General features: G+C 43.5%; 1 protein-coding gene across 1 annotated transcript in view; it reads right to left on the reverse strand.

Moving 5' to 3' along the window:
* tafa3a (TAFA chemokine like family member 3a) overlaps positions 1–14969 on the reverse strand; it is a 111197-nt gene that overhangs the window by 5701 nt on the left and 90527 nt on the right. Inside the window, exons 3-4 of the mRNA XM_080423183.1 lie at positions 3671–3820; positions 2617–2741 (exon numbers count right to left, since the gene is read on the reverse strand). Of these exons, the coding sequence (XP_080279309.1) occupies positions 2617–2741; positions 3671–3820 (275 nt within the window). The remainder of the gene's footprint in view (positions 1–2616; positions 2742–3670; positions 3821–14969) is intronic.

The raw sequence follows: 14969 nt of genomic DNA on the forward strand, positions 1-14969 counted from the left end.
ACTCCCATTGACACAGTGGTGCAAGGTGTGAACTGTTTGGGTTATAATTCCAGATATTACCGACACTATTACTATAAAACTGTGGCTGCTCTTTGACAGAGAAAGTGGGGAGAAAGCGGGTAGGGCTGAAGTTGTCAGAGGAGGCTGTGGGGGTTTCAGAGTGAGATTTATTGACGTGACTTTATCAGGAGGTGAGACAATCACCACCATCATTCTTCGTCAACCATGTCATGGCTAAATATCGGAAAGGATTTATTGAACAGGTATGGTATGGAACTGAAGGTTCCTTTCCCAATATTCTACATCAGTTATTTCAAAACAAAGCCTAAATAAAGACTAAACAAATTATGGTTTCAAAACACAAAGACTAAAGGCGAGCGGGCGCAGTCCCGCGAAATCTTCGCGCGCGTGCTCGTTTGTGCACACACGCGCGGGCGGCAAGAGCTGGATTGTGGTGAGCTTTTCTTTTCACCGCACCGCGCAGCAGGAAAAAAACAACAATGATCGCGGCGCGATCACCGCTGATCCGAGCGGTACCGCCCGCATGAACCGCTTGCCGTGTGTTATGACCTTAATGCTACCAGATATTATTTTGAAATGTATAGTTTCATTTTTGTTAGCTCTAATTTGGTTGCAGCAGGTCGAACAACTACTTTCCACTGTACATTTTGAGAAATATTTCTCTACAGCATAACTAAACTGTACAGTTTTTCTGAGGGGGCCAGCAGACATCTAGAACAGTTGTCACAAAAAAAGACTAATCAGAGCTCATGCTGCCACGTGCACATATACAGTGAACCACCCAGCTCAGCTGATGCTGCTAGGCCAATCACAGCTCAGTAATGTTAGCACACAAAGCTCACGTTAGTGCATCATACTGTTAGGTGATTGTTCCACATATTATGCATAGAATTGTGGCCCAATTTAAAAGGATGAAGGAAAGCAATTCTTCCAGTACAGTAGTAGCTACTACAGTAGCAGGTTTTAAGCCAGTTAGACAGATAACTGATTATTAATTTAGCCTTTTCAGTTGAACAGGGAAGCCCTGCTGTATTAGACTCTGTGTCGTGTTTTTTAAGTCATTGTACTATTGCCACCGCAGGCCAGGTGGATGCAAGCTCTTGACCCTTCAAGTCATCCTCACTGCTGCAATTTGTTCCTCAGGTCAATGTTAATGATGAAGCCACGACACAGAGCCCTTCTGGCATGCAACACTGACCCTCTCTTTCTAGCCTCTCAGTGGGAGGCGGCAGGGCAGCGATCATGGCGGGAACCCCCGTGGAGACTTGAATAAAAAAAAAAGTAAGAAGAAGGAGCAGAGGTTCTGACGGGTTCTACAGTACTAGCCACCTGGCACCCCTGCCTGCATTCTCCCTCTCTTCCTCTCTGTTGCTGCCTTCCTGGGGGCCGTGTGAGAGGGGGCATGAATTATTAACCCGGCTAAAATAAAAAGCTCTGCCTTCGTCCAGGCCTCCCGTAGCCATGAATAATGGAGGAGGCAGCTCAAGTACAGGCGTTTGGTGAGTCAAACACGAAGCCGTGATGGATGGCTCAGGGCCCACTGTGTCACCCCCGGGCCCCCCCCCCTCACCCACCACCCACGCCTCCACCCCCTACCCTACCTTCCAGCCGCCACAGGTCTACCCAACCCTGAAACCTACCCAAAAAAACACACAGGAGTGGATAACCTCGATTAATCTCTGGGAGTACCACAGGCTGAATTCTCCCTCCCTGCTTTAGAGCAGCTACAGTACCTTGGTGACACTCAGCTTCCTGGCGGCATGTTTGTTTGTTGTTCTCTTTCTTTGCCTTTCTTCCTGTCTTTTGCTTGCCACTTTGTTTTGCTTTCTCATTGACACTTTTGAGGTAGCACCCAAGACCACTCAAATGTATTTTTCAAAGCTAGAACCCGACCCAAAGACATGCTCTCTCATCCTAGTGCCAAAAGCAAGTGGGTCAGATGGAAGCAATGTGTGTCGGTTCGGGCTCCTGCATAAGCACCGACTCTGTGATGCTGCTATATGTTCATGCCATGGTACCTCACTCTCCATGTTTTCATATTATTTTTTGAAGAAACGTATTCAATGCGTCGTATTGCTACCCAATAAAATACATAAACAAAATCGATGTCATTTTACATTTGTCATTTCCATTTTTTCCAAGAGAACAGTGCATTTTTCGATCGTATGCTGTTCTGATACATGCTTCCTCCACATTAGGACTTCGCTTTATTTGAAACAACACAGATGTTCTGTGGTGAAACAAGACATGTCTTGTTGCATATATTAATGTGGCATATCATATATATATTCATGAGTAATAACACGGCTGAACATTCTGCCTTCTGGTTGGGTTCACTGTAGAAAATAAGTTCAGTGATCGCAGAGTAAAAGCTGACGGGGGCGTTTGATGCGCTAACGCAGTACACGCCACTCGGTGGATGCTTTTATCCAAAGCACCATACAGAGCGAAGAGAGCGTAACATTCTCGACATCATACTCCCAACGCAGTGTCAAAGCCGTTCTCTACTGTATGTATAATGAGCCGCGCAGTTCTACTACAGTATATCCTGTACTGTACTGTACTGCATACCGATGACGATGGCTTATCACGCACCTTGGTTGTCTTTACTTTGTTTCCCGTACTGCAGCTCCATCCTTTAAGATCTGGCAACACTTTACACTCTTCTCCATCCATGCAGGGATGCATCTGGCACCACCACTTCTGTGCAACTATAGATGCTGTAGTAACAAATAAAAAAGAGATGGAAAGGGGAAGACAGACAAAGAGGAACGAGAGATGAATAAGAGGTCCTTTCTGTAACGCTGTGTATCAACCAAAGAAAGAGAACCCATGAAAAAAAAAAGAGCTTTTGGTTTCTATATTAACATGTCAGGGAGAGTAGAGGGAGGTTCTTTTGATGGCCGGCTGACAGTGGAGATCTGTCACTCCTGTCCCCGTGTATTTGCAGTGAGTGAATTACAGGGTGTGGGTCAATGTCAAGCTCATAACTGTTACAAGCAGAGAGAGCAGCGACACAAGTAGGTGTGTGTGTGTGTGTGTGTGTGTGTGTGTGTGTGTGTGTGTGTGTGTGTGTGTGTGTGTGTAGGAGGGGTAATAAAGCGAGCAGCAGAGGTTGGAGCGTCAAGGTCTTAACTTGCTCTGAGGAGGCCTACGGGCGATATACGACTTCCCTTGACATTTCTGCAGCGTGGCGGGGGACTGTCAAAATGGAGGAAGCTCCTTGTCTGAGACATTATTGTAGAAAGGAGGAGAGGGGGATCGATTCACCTGTAACAGAGGCCACTGTTGACATGATATTAAATGACCTGGCCCCCTCGCTCTGCTCCGCTGAACACAAGGACCAATCGTCTCGTAGTCAACCGCAGACAAAGGGACTAGATGGATGGACTGACAATCCAATTCGATTTAAAAGATTATAGAGCCCCTGAGAGCAAGCCCTGTAGGATTTTGGAATCGGAGGCACCGAATATAAACTTCGCTTGGCTCATAGCCAAGTAATTACACAACTGAAACACTGAAATAGGCCCCAGAAGCATATCACACACAGTATTATCATATTGCAACAGTTCATGCAGTAAGTTCTCTAATAAATACTGACTTAATTTCACTTTTGAATCAACATAAAAATAATAATAATAAGGTCTACCGTCAACACAGGAGGGAGCAGCTCTTGTCGTCCCCGCCACCTGTCCGGGGAAACAGGAACATTTGACAGTCTGGGATCGCTCTTCGATCTTGTTCTTGTTACAGCAGCGGTGGGCGGCAATCACCTCACAGGTCCCTGCTTTCACATGCACTGGAGACACAGACAAATACACAATGGTTTTTAAAATGAAGAATGTGTGTGTGGTAATAGTGTTTCTCAGCACAGCCAACAAAAGTGGGGACAAACAAATGAGGTGTATAATGGAGGAGATTTTAGACTAGCTATTACTTTTCTGTGTTTGCACACCGATTCTTAAATTATTCATCTTGCCAGCAGTAGATAGCAGATGATGTAAAATACATACCGATTCAGACACCTCATCAACAGACCAGTAATAATCAATGGGAATTATTTTGTTATGAAGTGATAACCTGAGAGGAACTGCATGAGGTTCAGGGTTGTTGTCGATAGTCTGCCCTATCCATCTCTACTGATGCAGCAAAGTAGTCTGCAACTCATTTCTTCCCACATGAATCTCCAGTGTTCATGCTCAGAATGCTCAGCACACAGGGGCTTTCCTTGCCAACCACTTATGTATTATGCATAGAGAGTCAAGGAGGCTGTTTTTAAAGATGAGAGTACTACATACAGTATAGAATACACAGCGGTGAGAATGGTCAATAGCAACTGCATCGTTACATGAGAGATTCTTACTGTCTGCTGTGATGCTCCCACAGAAAGCTAGTGAATCATCCATTTAATCCAGATACCGAACAAGGCATACCCATTTAGCTCGTCGTTAAAAATACCCAAAAGGACTCTTTTTAATGCTATGTATTTAAAAAAAAAGAAAAACGTTAACGCAATGAACACCTTAATTTTCTTTCAATATTTTGTGCTTTATTAGGTGAAATTATGCAATTACAGCGGCTTCATTCTAATTTAGTTGGATCAAATATCAATACCACTGTCTATTTTATATTCATTACTTTGTTACCTAGACTTATCTCAATTCAAGGAGCATCATATATTTACACACGAGGCTCAGGGCAGCATGCCTACAAAAAAAAACACACATTTAAAAGTTTCAGCATTCTTCTCAGATCAGCCTTAATTATGTGTGTAAAGATTTTCAATTTGGGACTTGACGTGAAAATGGATTGAAATGGGCTTCCATCTTCCCATTACTTAGCAATCCAGAAATCTCATCTACAACATTAAAACATTTTGCCTCCAATCAATAAGGTTCTATTCACATTCCAACAAAAGGCCAGACAACAATTGCCGATTGACTGCTTTTCAGCTAACAGAAACGTACTGATGCACAAACAGGTCAGGGTCCTTACCGATGATGTGATTATCTTTAAGCCACCAGCACGCCCCGGGGTCAAAGTTAATTTCAAAAGTTGGAATTGCTTGGATAGAATATTCAAACTTTGTTTAAGCTGTGCATGTGTGCGTATGAGAGTGGGCGATCAGCAATCACTAGAGGTGCAGACAAGGAACAAAAGACCTCTGTTACCCAGTGGCTGACAAAAGAAAAGGAGGGGAAACAAAACAAATGCATCATAAAGTGCCTTTGATGCCAACATTAAAGGCGGGTGAACAGGACGGGACCAAACAACTACAAAGACAACAATTACAATAATGTGTTTATTTTGAATACTTTCAAAATAATTACATTTGACTAGTTTGACTTTTTCTTTTGACTTATTAAAAAAGGGACATGCCATTCTCATTAAAAATCTCCTCAGCCATGACTGCTACTCTGCTAGCGTGGCGATGTGAATCACACCCGCTGTGCTCTCTGTGTGTGCTCTCTGTGGTGTGGAAGGAGAAGAGAGAGGGGGCGAGACAGACAGAGGTATATGGTATATGATATGGGCTAAAGTTTTGCCTCGCTTGAGACTGTCAACTCATTATGGTGTAGGAAGAATAGGTGGCTGGTCCGACGGGCTGCCCTGTGTGTGTGTGTGTGTGTGTGTGTGTGTGTGTGTGTGTGTGTGTGTGTGTGTGTGTGTGTGTGTGTGTGTGTGTGTGTGTGTGTGTGTGTGTGTGTGTGTGTGTGTGTGTGTGTGTGTGCCCGTCCGTGTGTGCCCGTCCGTCCGTCCGTCCGTCCGTCCGTCCGTACGCCCATCCGTGCATGTGTGTGTGCATGTGAAAGACCTTTGTGAACCCGCTGATTGAAACTCAGCCTGCAGGCCAAGGTCAGCGACTCCGGGACTGAGCCCAAAACCACCATGCTGTGGGAGCAGGACCAGAGGTCAGAGACCTGAACAGTGGGGTGATGGCCTCGCTGGTAACTACCTATATCTGTGGGGAGCAGCCATACAAGTGCCTGGCTGACAGTGGAAGAAGTACTCAGATATTTTACTGCACTTAAGTAAAAGTTGCAATACCACAATATAAAAACACTCTGTTACAAGTAAAAGTACTGTACTCTTAAGATGTTCCCCAAATTTTGCCAAGCAGCATGCTAAGCAAAATCAGGGAACGTAATGCAAAAGGCATATAAGAGCGGGCCCAAAGCAAGACATTTAATCAGATTAACTTGAGTCATGCATACTTGAATGCAGTTTAAAATTTAAGCCATAGAACATTCAGTTTAACATTCAGTTTAAACGTTTGAGTAATGCAAGACTCTGAACTATAAGGTGGAGGCTGGGGTGGTGGAGCTAAGCTTTACCAGCAGCAAGCAGTGGCATGTGGCAGCATTTGAAAAGCAGAGATCCAGTGTAGGAGGGAGCCGTATTTAAACGGACTGCCTTGTTGACGGAATGAGGTGTGATTGGTGTGTAGATAAGTGTGGCTGATTGAAAGCAATCAGCAGACTGACAGCTGATTACAGCTGAGGTGTATATGACTCTCGTGCCTGCATGAAATAAGTCTAAGACAATGCTTAACTTTTCTAATAATAATCTAAATCTACAACGCAACTTGTAACTAGAGATGTCAAATAATTGTAGTGGAGTAAAAAAAGTAGAAAGTATCAAGAAATGGAAAAACTCTTCATAAATTGTACTTAAGTACAGCACTTGAGTAAATGCCTGCCCTTAGTTACTTTCCAGCACTGCTGGCTGCTGCTTGAGTCATACTAATTTACATAGCGTAAGATATTCCCCTTTTTGGGGGCACGGTGGCGCAGTTGGTAGCACTGTCGCCTCACAGCTAGAAGGTCCTGGGTTCGATTCCTGCCGTGGGCACTGGGGGCGTGTTCTCTCCTCCGAGTCATCAGTGCCCATACCCTAGGTGGGGTTGGCGAAAGGGCCTTTCTGTGTGGAGTTTGTATGTTCTCCCCGTGTCTCCTAGGGTAGGTTCCCTCACAAAAACATGCAGTAATCCTGGTCTCTCTACTGCCTCCACCTGGTCAGCCTGGGCGCCTGATGGAGGGGAAAGGAACTGGTTGGAATAACGTGTTCCTTCCACGCGCTACGTCTAACCAGGGAACCTCCCCCCTGTCAGGTGATAAGAAGCGGCTTGCTAGCTTTCATGCATTGAAGGAGGCATGAGCTCAGCTCTAGGCTCTCCCTAGGCTGGCAGAGGGAGTGTAGCGCCCAGGATTGCTTTTGACAATTGGCACTGGGTGAAAAAATGGGTTACAAAATGTTAAGTTAAAAAGGAAATCCCCCTTTTTTGGGGGGTGGGGGAATTGAGGGATCAATCACTATATATTGTATATACTGTAATACTGTATAAAGTGCTCCAGGAACAGGTAGGAGAAGGGGGAGACAGTGTCAAGGCTCACACTTGGCTGTTGTGCGGCTCAAACTCATGACACTTGGATTGAGGGACGGAACAGCGGAACAAATCACCTTATCTCCTCCACCCACAAGCAGACAGTTTATGTGGTGTTAGTGAGGATGACTGCAGGTGTTGTCACTGAAGGTGACATCTTAATGTATGGATAGAAGCTGTCTGTATTCTTTGGCCTGTGTGTGTCCAGGCAGCTGTGTAAATGGCTCCCAACACCTGTAATCAATATTTTTCACTTAAAGCACTTAGGACTGTCATCGGTTAGCATCACCAGGCACCTACGTCAGCAAGGAGGATAGGTGGTAAAGTGAGAGAGACAGAGAGAGAGGGAGGAGAAAGAGAAAGGATTTCGAGAGCGCTAATGAGGACTGGCATGAAGCCCGACCCTTAAGCCGATCAATAGCACTCTAAAGCGCAGCACTACCTTCCACAATCATATTCATTGATTCCTGATTGATAAGTGCCAATGTGGAACTAGGAAAGGCTAAGAAGATGCATGCTGCTGAAAGGAACAGAAAGAGAGAGAGAGAGAGAGAGAGAGAGAGAGAGAGAGAGAGAGAGACAGATGGAGAGAGAGACGGAGAGAGAGAGAGACGGAGTGAGTCAGAGAGAGAGAGAGAGAGAGAGAGACAGACAGACAGACAGACAGACAGACAGACAGACAGACAGACAGACAGACAGACCACTCTTCCTCCAACTAAACTAGTTCCTACAAAGAGGCTCACCCGGGCTTAAAAGTGAAAGGGACAGTTACCGGTGCATGAAAATGTTTTGGAGAAAATGTAGAAGGCTTATGTTACTGGGGATGTCTTTATCAGAGTCTGCATGTACAGTATGCACGTTTTTACCAGCATGCAATGCGGGTCTACAAAGAGACTGAGCACTAGTCATTTCTCGACATATTCTCGACATGTTTTCGATCATTGGCTGTCCTTTAAGCCAATGGCTGCCCTTTAAGCCAATGGGAAGAGACATCCCATACTCTGAACGGCGGTCCCAGGCGTGGGGAGAGACACGAGTTGCACCGAACGATATGACTTATTAATTCACTGACATCGGCTATCCCGTCACCGATCCATGTTCCGATCCAGGACACACAGCCAGCTGAGTGTCATGGAGAGTCTCCACAGCGCACTTTCTGACAATCTCGATAAGATGCTTGAGTCTTGTAAATCCATGCTTCGCCCCTTTATTAACTACACACAAGTAGCTAGTGTGCTGCTTGTCGCTATATGTGTTTAAATCAAAGTCCTTTGTAATGTTCTCACCGTTAATTTGAGGTTTGCTCTAACATAAAATCGAATACCAAAACGCTCGCCCCAGGCCAACTCGGCGGTATTCAAAGTAAAGTACTTGAGTAAATGTACTTAGTTGCTTTACACCTCTGCATACGCGCTGCGTAGCGTCCCGCATGCTGGTATACATGACTGAGTCATGTCCTGTTCCTTCTTTCCTTGATCTAACATTCGGAGGAAAAATGTGCCTCCCATTTCATGCCACTCCAAATCTGGTCCATGTGCCAAGAGGAGGCTGTAGCCGAGTGGGTAGTTGGGCCGTCTGGGAATCGTGAGGCTGCTGATTTCCCCCCCAGCCCACCCCTATGTGTCAGTTTGTCCCTGAGCAAGACACTTAACCTCTAAATGCTCCCTGAGCACTGTATTAATAGCACCCACTACTCCTAATAGTTAAGATTGGTAAATGCAAAGGACACATTTCATGTACTGTATGTGCAAATGTACAGTGACAAATACCTCAACAACTAAAATATTATTATTAAATGAATATATGTATATATATATATATATATATATATATATATATATATATATATATATATATATATATATATATGAATGCAAAATATGGTTCATAAGTTCTATTAAGAACTTTTTTTCAACAAATAGTGACTATTCACTATATACTGTGAGCAATACATGATAGTGCTGTATAACAGCTCTATTATGATAAACAAGTTCACTTATATTCAAATTTAAATGATACAAAACAACAATCCTGACAAGCAGTCACCTCGTCAAAACCAATTCAGAAGATTTGTCATGTGTAAGTAGTACATGTCAAATTCTATGAACTTCACAGAAGCATTTTGTCGTTTTGCATTAATGCAGTGATTGGTAAGGAAGTTCTGAAAATGGAAAAATATAAACCTGTCATTTTCTGTGAGGCTATAGGGCATTTATAAATAAGACGTGCTCAGAGCGAACAAAAGGAACAGTTGATGGATGCACTTTCCTTTCACTTTGCTTATTTTACTTGTCATATTGCTGAATGCACAATCTCTTTGACTTGATGTTCAGTCATGATGAGTTTGCTAACATGATAACAAATGGAAGACTTTAACAGAGCCCCCCCCCCCCCTGGTTTACTAGAGAAATCTGTTCATGGAGGAAATTTGCATTGGTGATGAGTTTGGCAGATGGGGAGGCTGTTTTCAAAAACATGTGTCATACTTTTTTCTTTCCCTGACATTATGAAACATAAAGCTAGCAAAACGTCAAGCAACAAGAAGCTGAATTCAAGACCGGGCATGAAACATGGAATTACTGTATACTGATGGGAAAACTTAGGAACTTTTTTCTTTATTATCATCATCATCATTATTATTACCATGTTACTGTAGATGTCACTATAATTTAAACAACTGCACATATATCACATTCTGTTGAGTAATATTAATAGTACATCTGGGACTTTATTCTTGTCTAGGTACATTGTTTAAAGCTACAGTACAGTACAGTACAAAGTAACATTTATTATCACACAGTGGAAGAAATGGCACTTGTACTTAATTTTCTCGGTTGACAAATCAAAGACATCCCTTAGGTACAGACCAGATTCACAAAATGTAATAGATTTTGAAACTTCTCTAAATGTCTTTCTTTTAGCAACACATGCATGAATGCGGGGTTGGACACTTGATCGGTTGTTTCAAATGCTTTGAGTGTAAGGAACAGCAAGGCCTCTATTTGGCACTAGTGTTGCTAAGCTTTTTGGAAGTAAAATACGCTTCTTAAATCCAATAATAAACGCTGTAAGTCAATACAAGTAGTAGAGCCTATATGATTATATGATTTCTGACAACACATTAACATTCAGCCCTTATGGGTTGGCTGTGAACATTTATTCATGTTTAGTGGATCACAAACAGCAGACCTATGCTGTTAATTTAACAGTGGACCATAAAGAATGGAAACATTTAAGTAATGTTCTACAACATAAAGGTATGTACAAAAGAAAAGAGATGAGATTCTATTGAACAAAACCTACTGAATACATATTTCTCCATGGAGTTTAATGTAACATTTTCCACCTTGCACAGAGAGAAAAGGAGAATGGTACTTATCAGGCCTAAGGCAAAAACCCACCCATCCCCGAGTAAGAGCAAAATGGCTACCTTGCGAATATGCTCTCTAGCGCCTCTGGTACTGTACATATCACCTCATCATATCCTGTGTTCAAGAACTAATCAAATGTTACATGAACAGTCGCCTATGAGTTCTACAGCAATCACACAGTTGATCTTTCTTTTTATTTGTATTTTTCTAAGCCAGCAGGGAGGCATCAGGAACAACACACAGCCCTCCAGCTGTCAGCCGTGTGGCCGTGTGCATCAACCTCACCTGACCGGTCAAGCACAAGATACAGTTACACCGGCATGGCAGCATGAAAAGGAGCCATGATGTTCAGTCCAAGGCTGACGCATCATAATCGGAGTCAGAAATACTTTATTCACCAAGTGTCTCGGACAGGATGTTTGCAGTGTATTGTTTCGTTTCAGCTGTATTGTGCAGAAACAAATGCAGAATACAATCAACTTTAAAAACACAGCTTGTTGTAGAGATCCACAGTTTGCACAGACAGACAACATTGACTCGCATACTACACAGTGCAATGGGATGGAGCACCATGCATTGCAGACAGGGGTCCTGTAAACTCTACAGGGTATTCTTCAAAGTATTCCACTGCTTTGGGTTTGGGTTCATCAAGGACCTGTGACAAGATTCTGATGATGACCACCAGAACAGGGTTCTTCAAGGGTTTGCTGAGAGAGAGACGGCCCCCTGTTGAAGACCCCTGCATTAGAACAAGGCAGCACAATGCCTTGGAGCAAGGGAAGAACATGAAGCACAGTATGATTTCTTTATTAACGACTACATTCTGCAGTATGGCTGTGGAATCAATATACAGTGAATCACAGGCGGGGTTTAATCCATTTATATGATTATCAGCTTCGTACGCCTCTGCATGTCCCCGCGATCGCTCACGCAGCGAGAGAGAGAGCAGAGATTGTGCAGGAGGACCAGAATCAAAGCTTTTTTGAAGAAGTACAAGAGAGAGGCGAAGCAATTACTCAAGCATTCACGCACCAATTTACAGCATGTCGGTTATGAAATTGTTGCACGCTAATGAAGAACCTGGCCATGTGGATGCAAAAGAGAAGGCTCAAACGAGCTCACTTGACAGGCCTTGCTAACCAGTGATGGGAGGAGACTCGGCTGCATGAAAACGTGCCATCGAATTAACGTCAAATCAAACGCTATTTCCTGGCTGTCTTGTTGACATGAACAGTAGCTGTGTCTGCCTGACAGGCAACACACTTCTTTGTCTGCTGAGGCGCAAAGACTTGGAGTCTGGCTTCAGCGGGTTTTGCCACAAAATAGAGTGGGAGAGTTTCCTAGTCCAATCTTACTACATGCATGTTGCTTTTCTTTCTTTTTTTCCCCTCTATTTTTATCAGTCCAACATTGCGGGGGAAGATCAAACCACTGAAAACAGTCACATTCTGGCTACGGTCCCAGACCAGGGAAACACCAAATTCCATAACAACAAGGTACTAGAATCTACAATACACACACATGAATTCTGTTTGCTCCTTAACCACTCGTCTATCAGCGCCCCCCATAGGAGGTACACTTTGTAATTCATACCCAAAATTGGACAATATGAGCCCCACTGACGTCCATTATAAGTGATAAAAGAAAAGGTCAAATCTAAATATTTCAAAAAGTATAGAACATAATGTGACAAAATTGTGGGGTTCTAATTGTTAGCCTAGTGGTCTGCACAGGAAATTTGGTGTTGATCGGTCTAGCAGTTTACAAGATAAGCTCCGGACGGACGGACGGACAGACAAGACAGACAGCTGTATAGGTGCGGCACAGGACTTAGAACCCTTTCATTTTAACGCCTCCAAACCACAGACAGGAGGTACTGAGGTGTTGGTTTATGAAACGTTCATTCCTCAGCCCTTGTGAGCAACGCAGAAATAATTCTCTCAAGACCTGTGTTTAATTGGATTATGGTATTCAGAAAAGATTGACTCATTTCTCCCCAGCTGTAAACTTGCTGAGCTGACAATCACAGCGAGCAAGACAATGCCCAGGAAATAAACCCAGATCAGAGCGGGGGCAATATGCGCTCGCACGTGCACGCACGCACGCTGGCATTACTATGCTTTGGATCAACATTTCAGGATGACAATTTTATAATAATAAATATATCTTTGAAGTTTAAACCTAAAGCCTGAGTTGTGTGCGGGTGTCACACACTGAAAATAGCCGATCTACAAGCTCACAATGCCTCGCTCTGTGACCGACTGCGACGCATCTTGTTGTACCACAAAAAAAAGCATTTCCCTAGTGAGGACGAAGAAATTCTACTATACTTGTGAGGACATTTGGCCCTCACTAGTAATACACGCACGCACACGCACACGCACACACACACACACACACACACACACACACACACACACACACACACACACGGAAGCTGTTTAGTATGCTAATATTCAGTGGGTTTCGGATACCTTTCGGAGAATTCAGCCTACCACAGCCCGGCAACAACATGAAGCTTTTGAGACTCATGGCATGCAAGAGGAAAAAAGAACAGCATTTGATTCTCGGCAAAGACGTATGAACATTCCTTGCTTGTCAGTCATTATTCCCATACTACATCAGTAACAAAAATAAAATAATAATAAAAAGAGCTGAACTCCCGTTTTTACCAGCTCTTTCCTTGCACAGAACAATCTTTTGCGAGAAAAGTACGTGAAAACAGATGAGTCGGCCCTGCCCCGTTCTCTGGATGTATGGTTTAGTTGGTTAGATGAAGTCCGTGGCAGCACTATTCATCTGGCTGCCACAACGTTGGAGCCCCACCACTGACTGATCAATCGGGCTCCCTCGAGGAATCATGCACCCTTATATCTGAACGGCTACCAAAGTTATTAAATCTAGGGGGCCGCGGAAGCAGCGGAGCAGAGAGGGAGGAAAGAAGGAAAGACACACATATACGTGCGCGAATGTATACACTTGTGGGGACTGTACTATATATAGTGTCTTGGTACAGTCACTTGTTTCCTTGACGGGCGTATTAAATTCACACTATAAGATCCTGGGTGTCGGTTTAACTCTGTAAAAGTGGACCCCATATATGTCATTTTTTACACTCTCAGAGTTGAATTGACACAGGATTTTGCGGTGCTGGAGATCCTAGTTCTCATCTGTAGGAACAAGGCTTCTCATCCACAAAGCAATGGAAGTCAATCAGTCATTGTTGTTTTGTTTTCACTGGAGGGGGGGACTTGAAGCACTTCTGTTGTGCTGCTGTGAAAAAAACAACCACACACAATTACTTCTAATTTAATGCCACACAGAGGAGTACATGGCTTCTATGCTTTTAGGCATTTCATCAGCATGGTCTGAGGGACAGTTCAGCAGTAGTGGGCAATTAAGTTATGATACCTGCCATATTTCAGTCCCTGGTTCACAAGAGCAGAGGCCCAATTACCTGCTAGTGAGTCCTCTCTATTCTGTAACCCTTACAGGTAATTTTTTTTTACCCTTTCAGAGTTAAATCACAGTTACAATTTAAGGAATCAGCAGAATAAGCAGCGACTTTTACAACATGAGATCAAAGTGGCATGAACCCTATTCAAAAAACGGCAAGGTAAATGGTCACGGAAGTAGAGCGTAAAGAAAAACAAATATGCTACAAAGTAACTAGGATACCATAAAGATCAAACCTTGCATCTACTGTAGTGTCATACAAAATACAATCTGAATAACATTCTTAGTATTGCTGTCAAGCAAACATGTCCATTTTCAAGAGAATCATTATGTGAACACGTAAACCAATTTACATCTACATAGTATAACTAGCATTTATCAAAAGAAATAGGTGATAGAAGGAATGAGGAGTGATACGTGGAGAGAGTCTCCAGTCCTGACTGAGAGGTGAGGTTATTCCACGGCTTGGGAGCCAGAAGGGAGAAGACTACAGATTTTGTGCAACCCCATATGGCAGGTTTATGCGAGTGTTCCAACTCATAGCAGGTTATTGCATAACTTCCAGTACATGCTCTCAAAGGCTCATCTACAGTAGCGGTCCATGCTCAACTACTTGTGACAAGCTTCCAGACAGGCCGACCAAAAGTCAGACAGAAAAGCAGGAGAGATTTCATCTGACATGCACACTGCTGTATGTATGTGTGTCTGTCAAATGAGCCAATATTGTGTCTTCTCTA

Source organism: Gymnoscopelus braueri, assembly GCF_963280865.1.
Source record: "Gymnoscopelus braueri genome assembly, chromosome: 3".
NCBI classification, from domain to species: Eukaryota; Metazoa; Chordata; class Actinopteri; order Myctophiformes; family Myctophidae; genus Gymnoscopelus; species Gymnoscopelus braueri.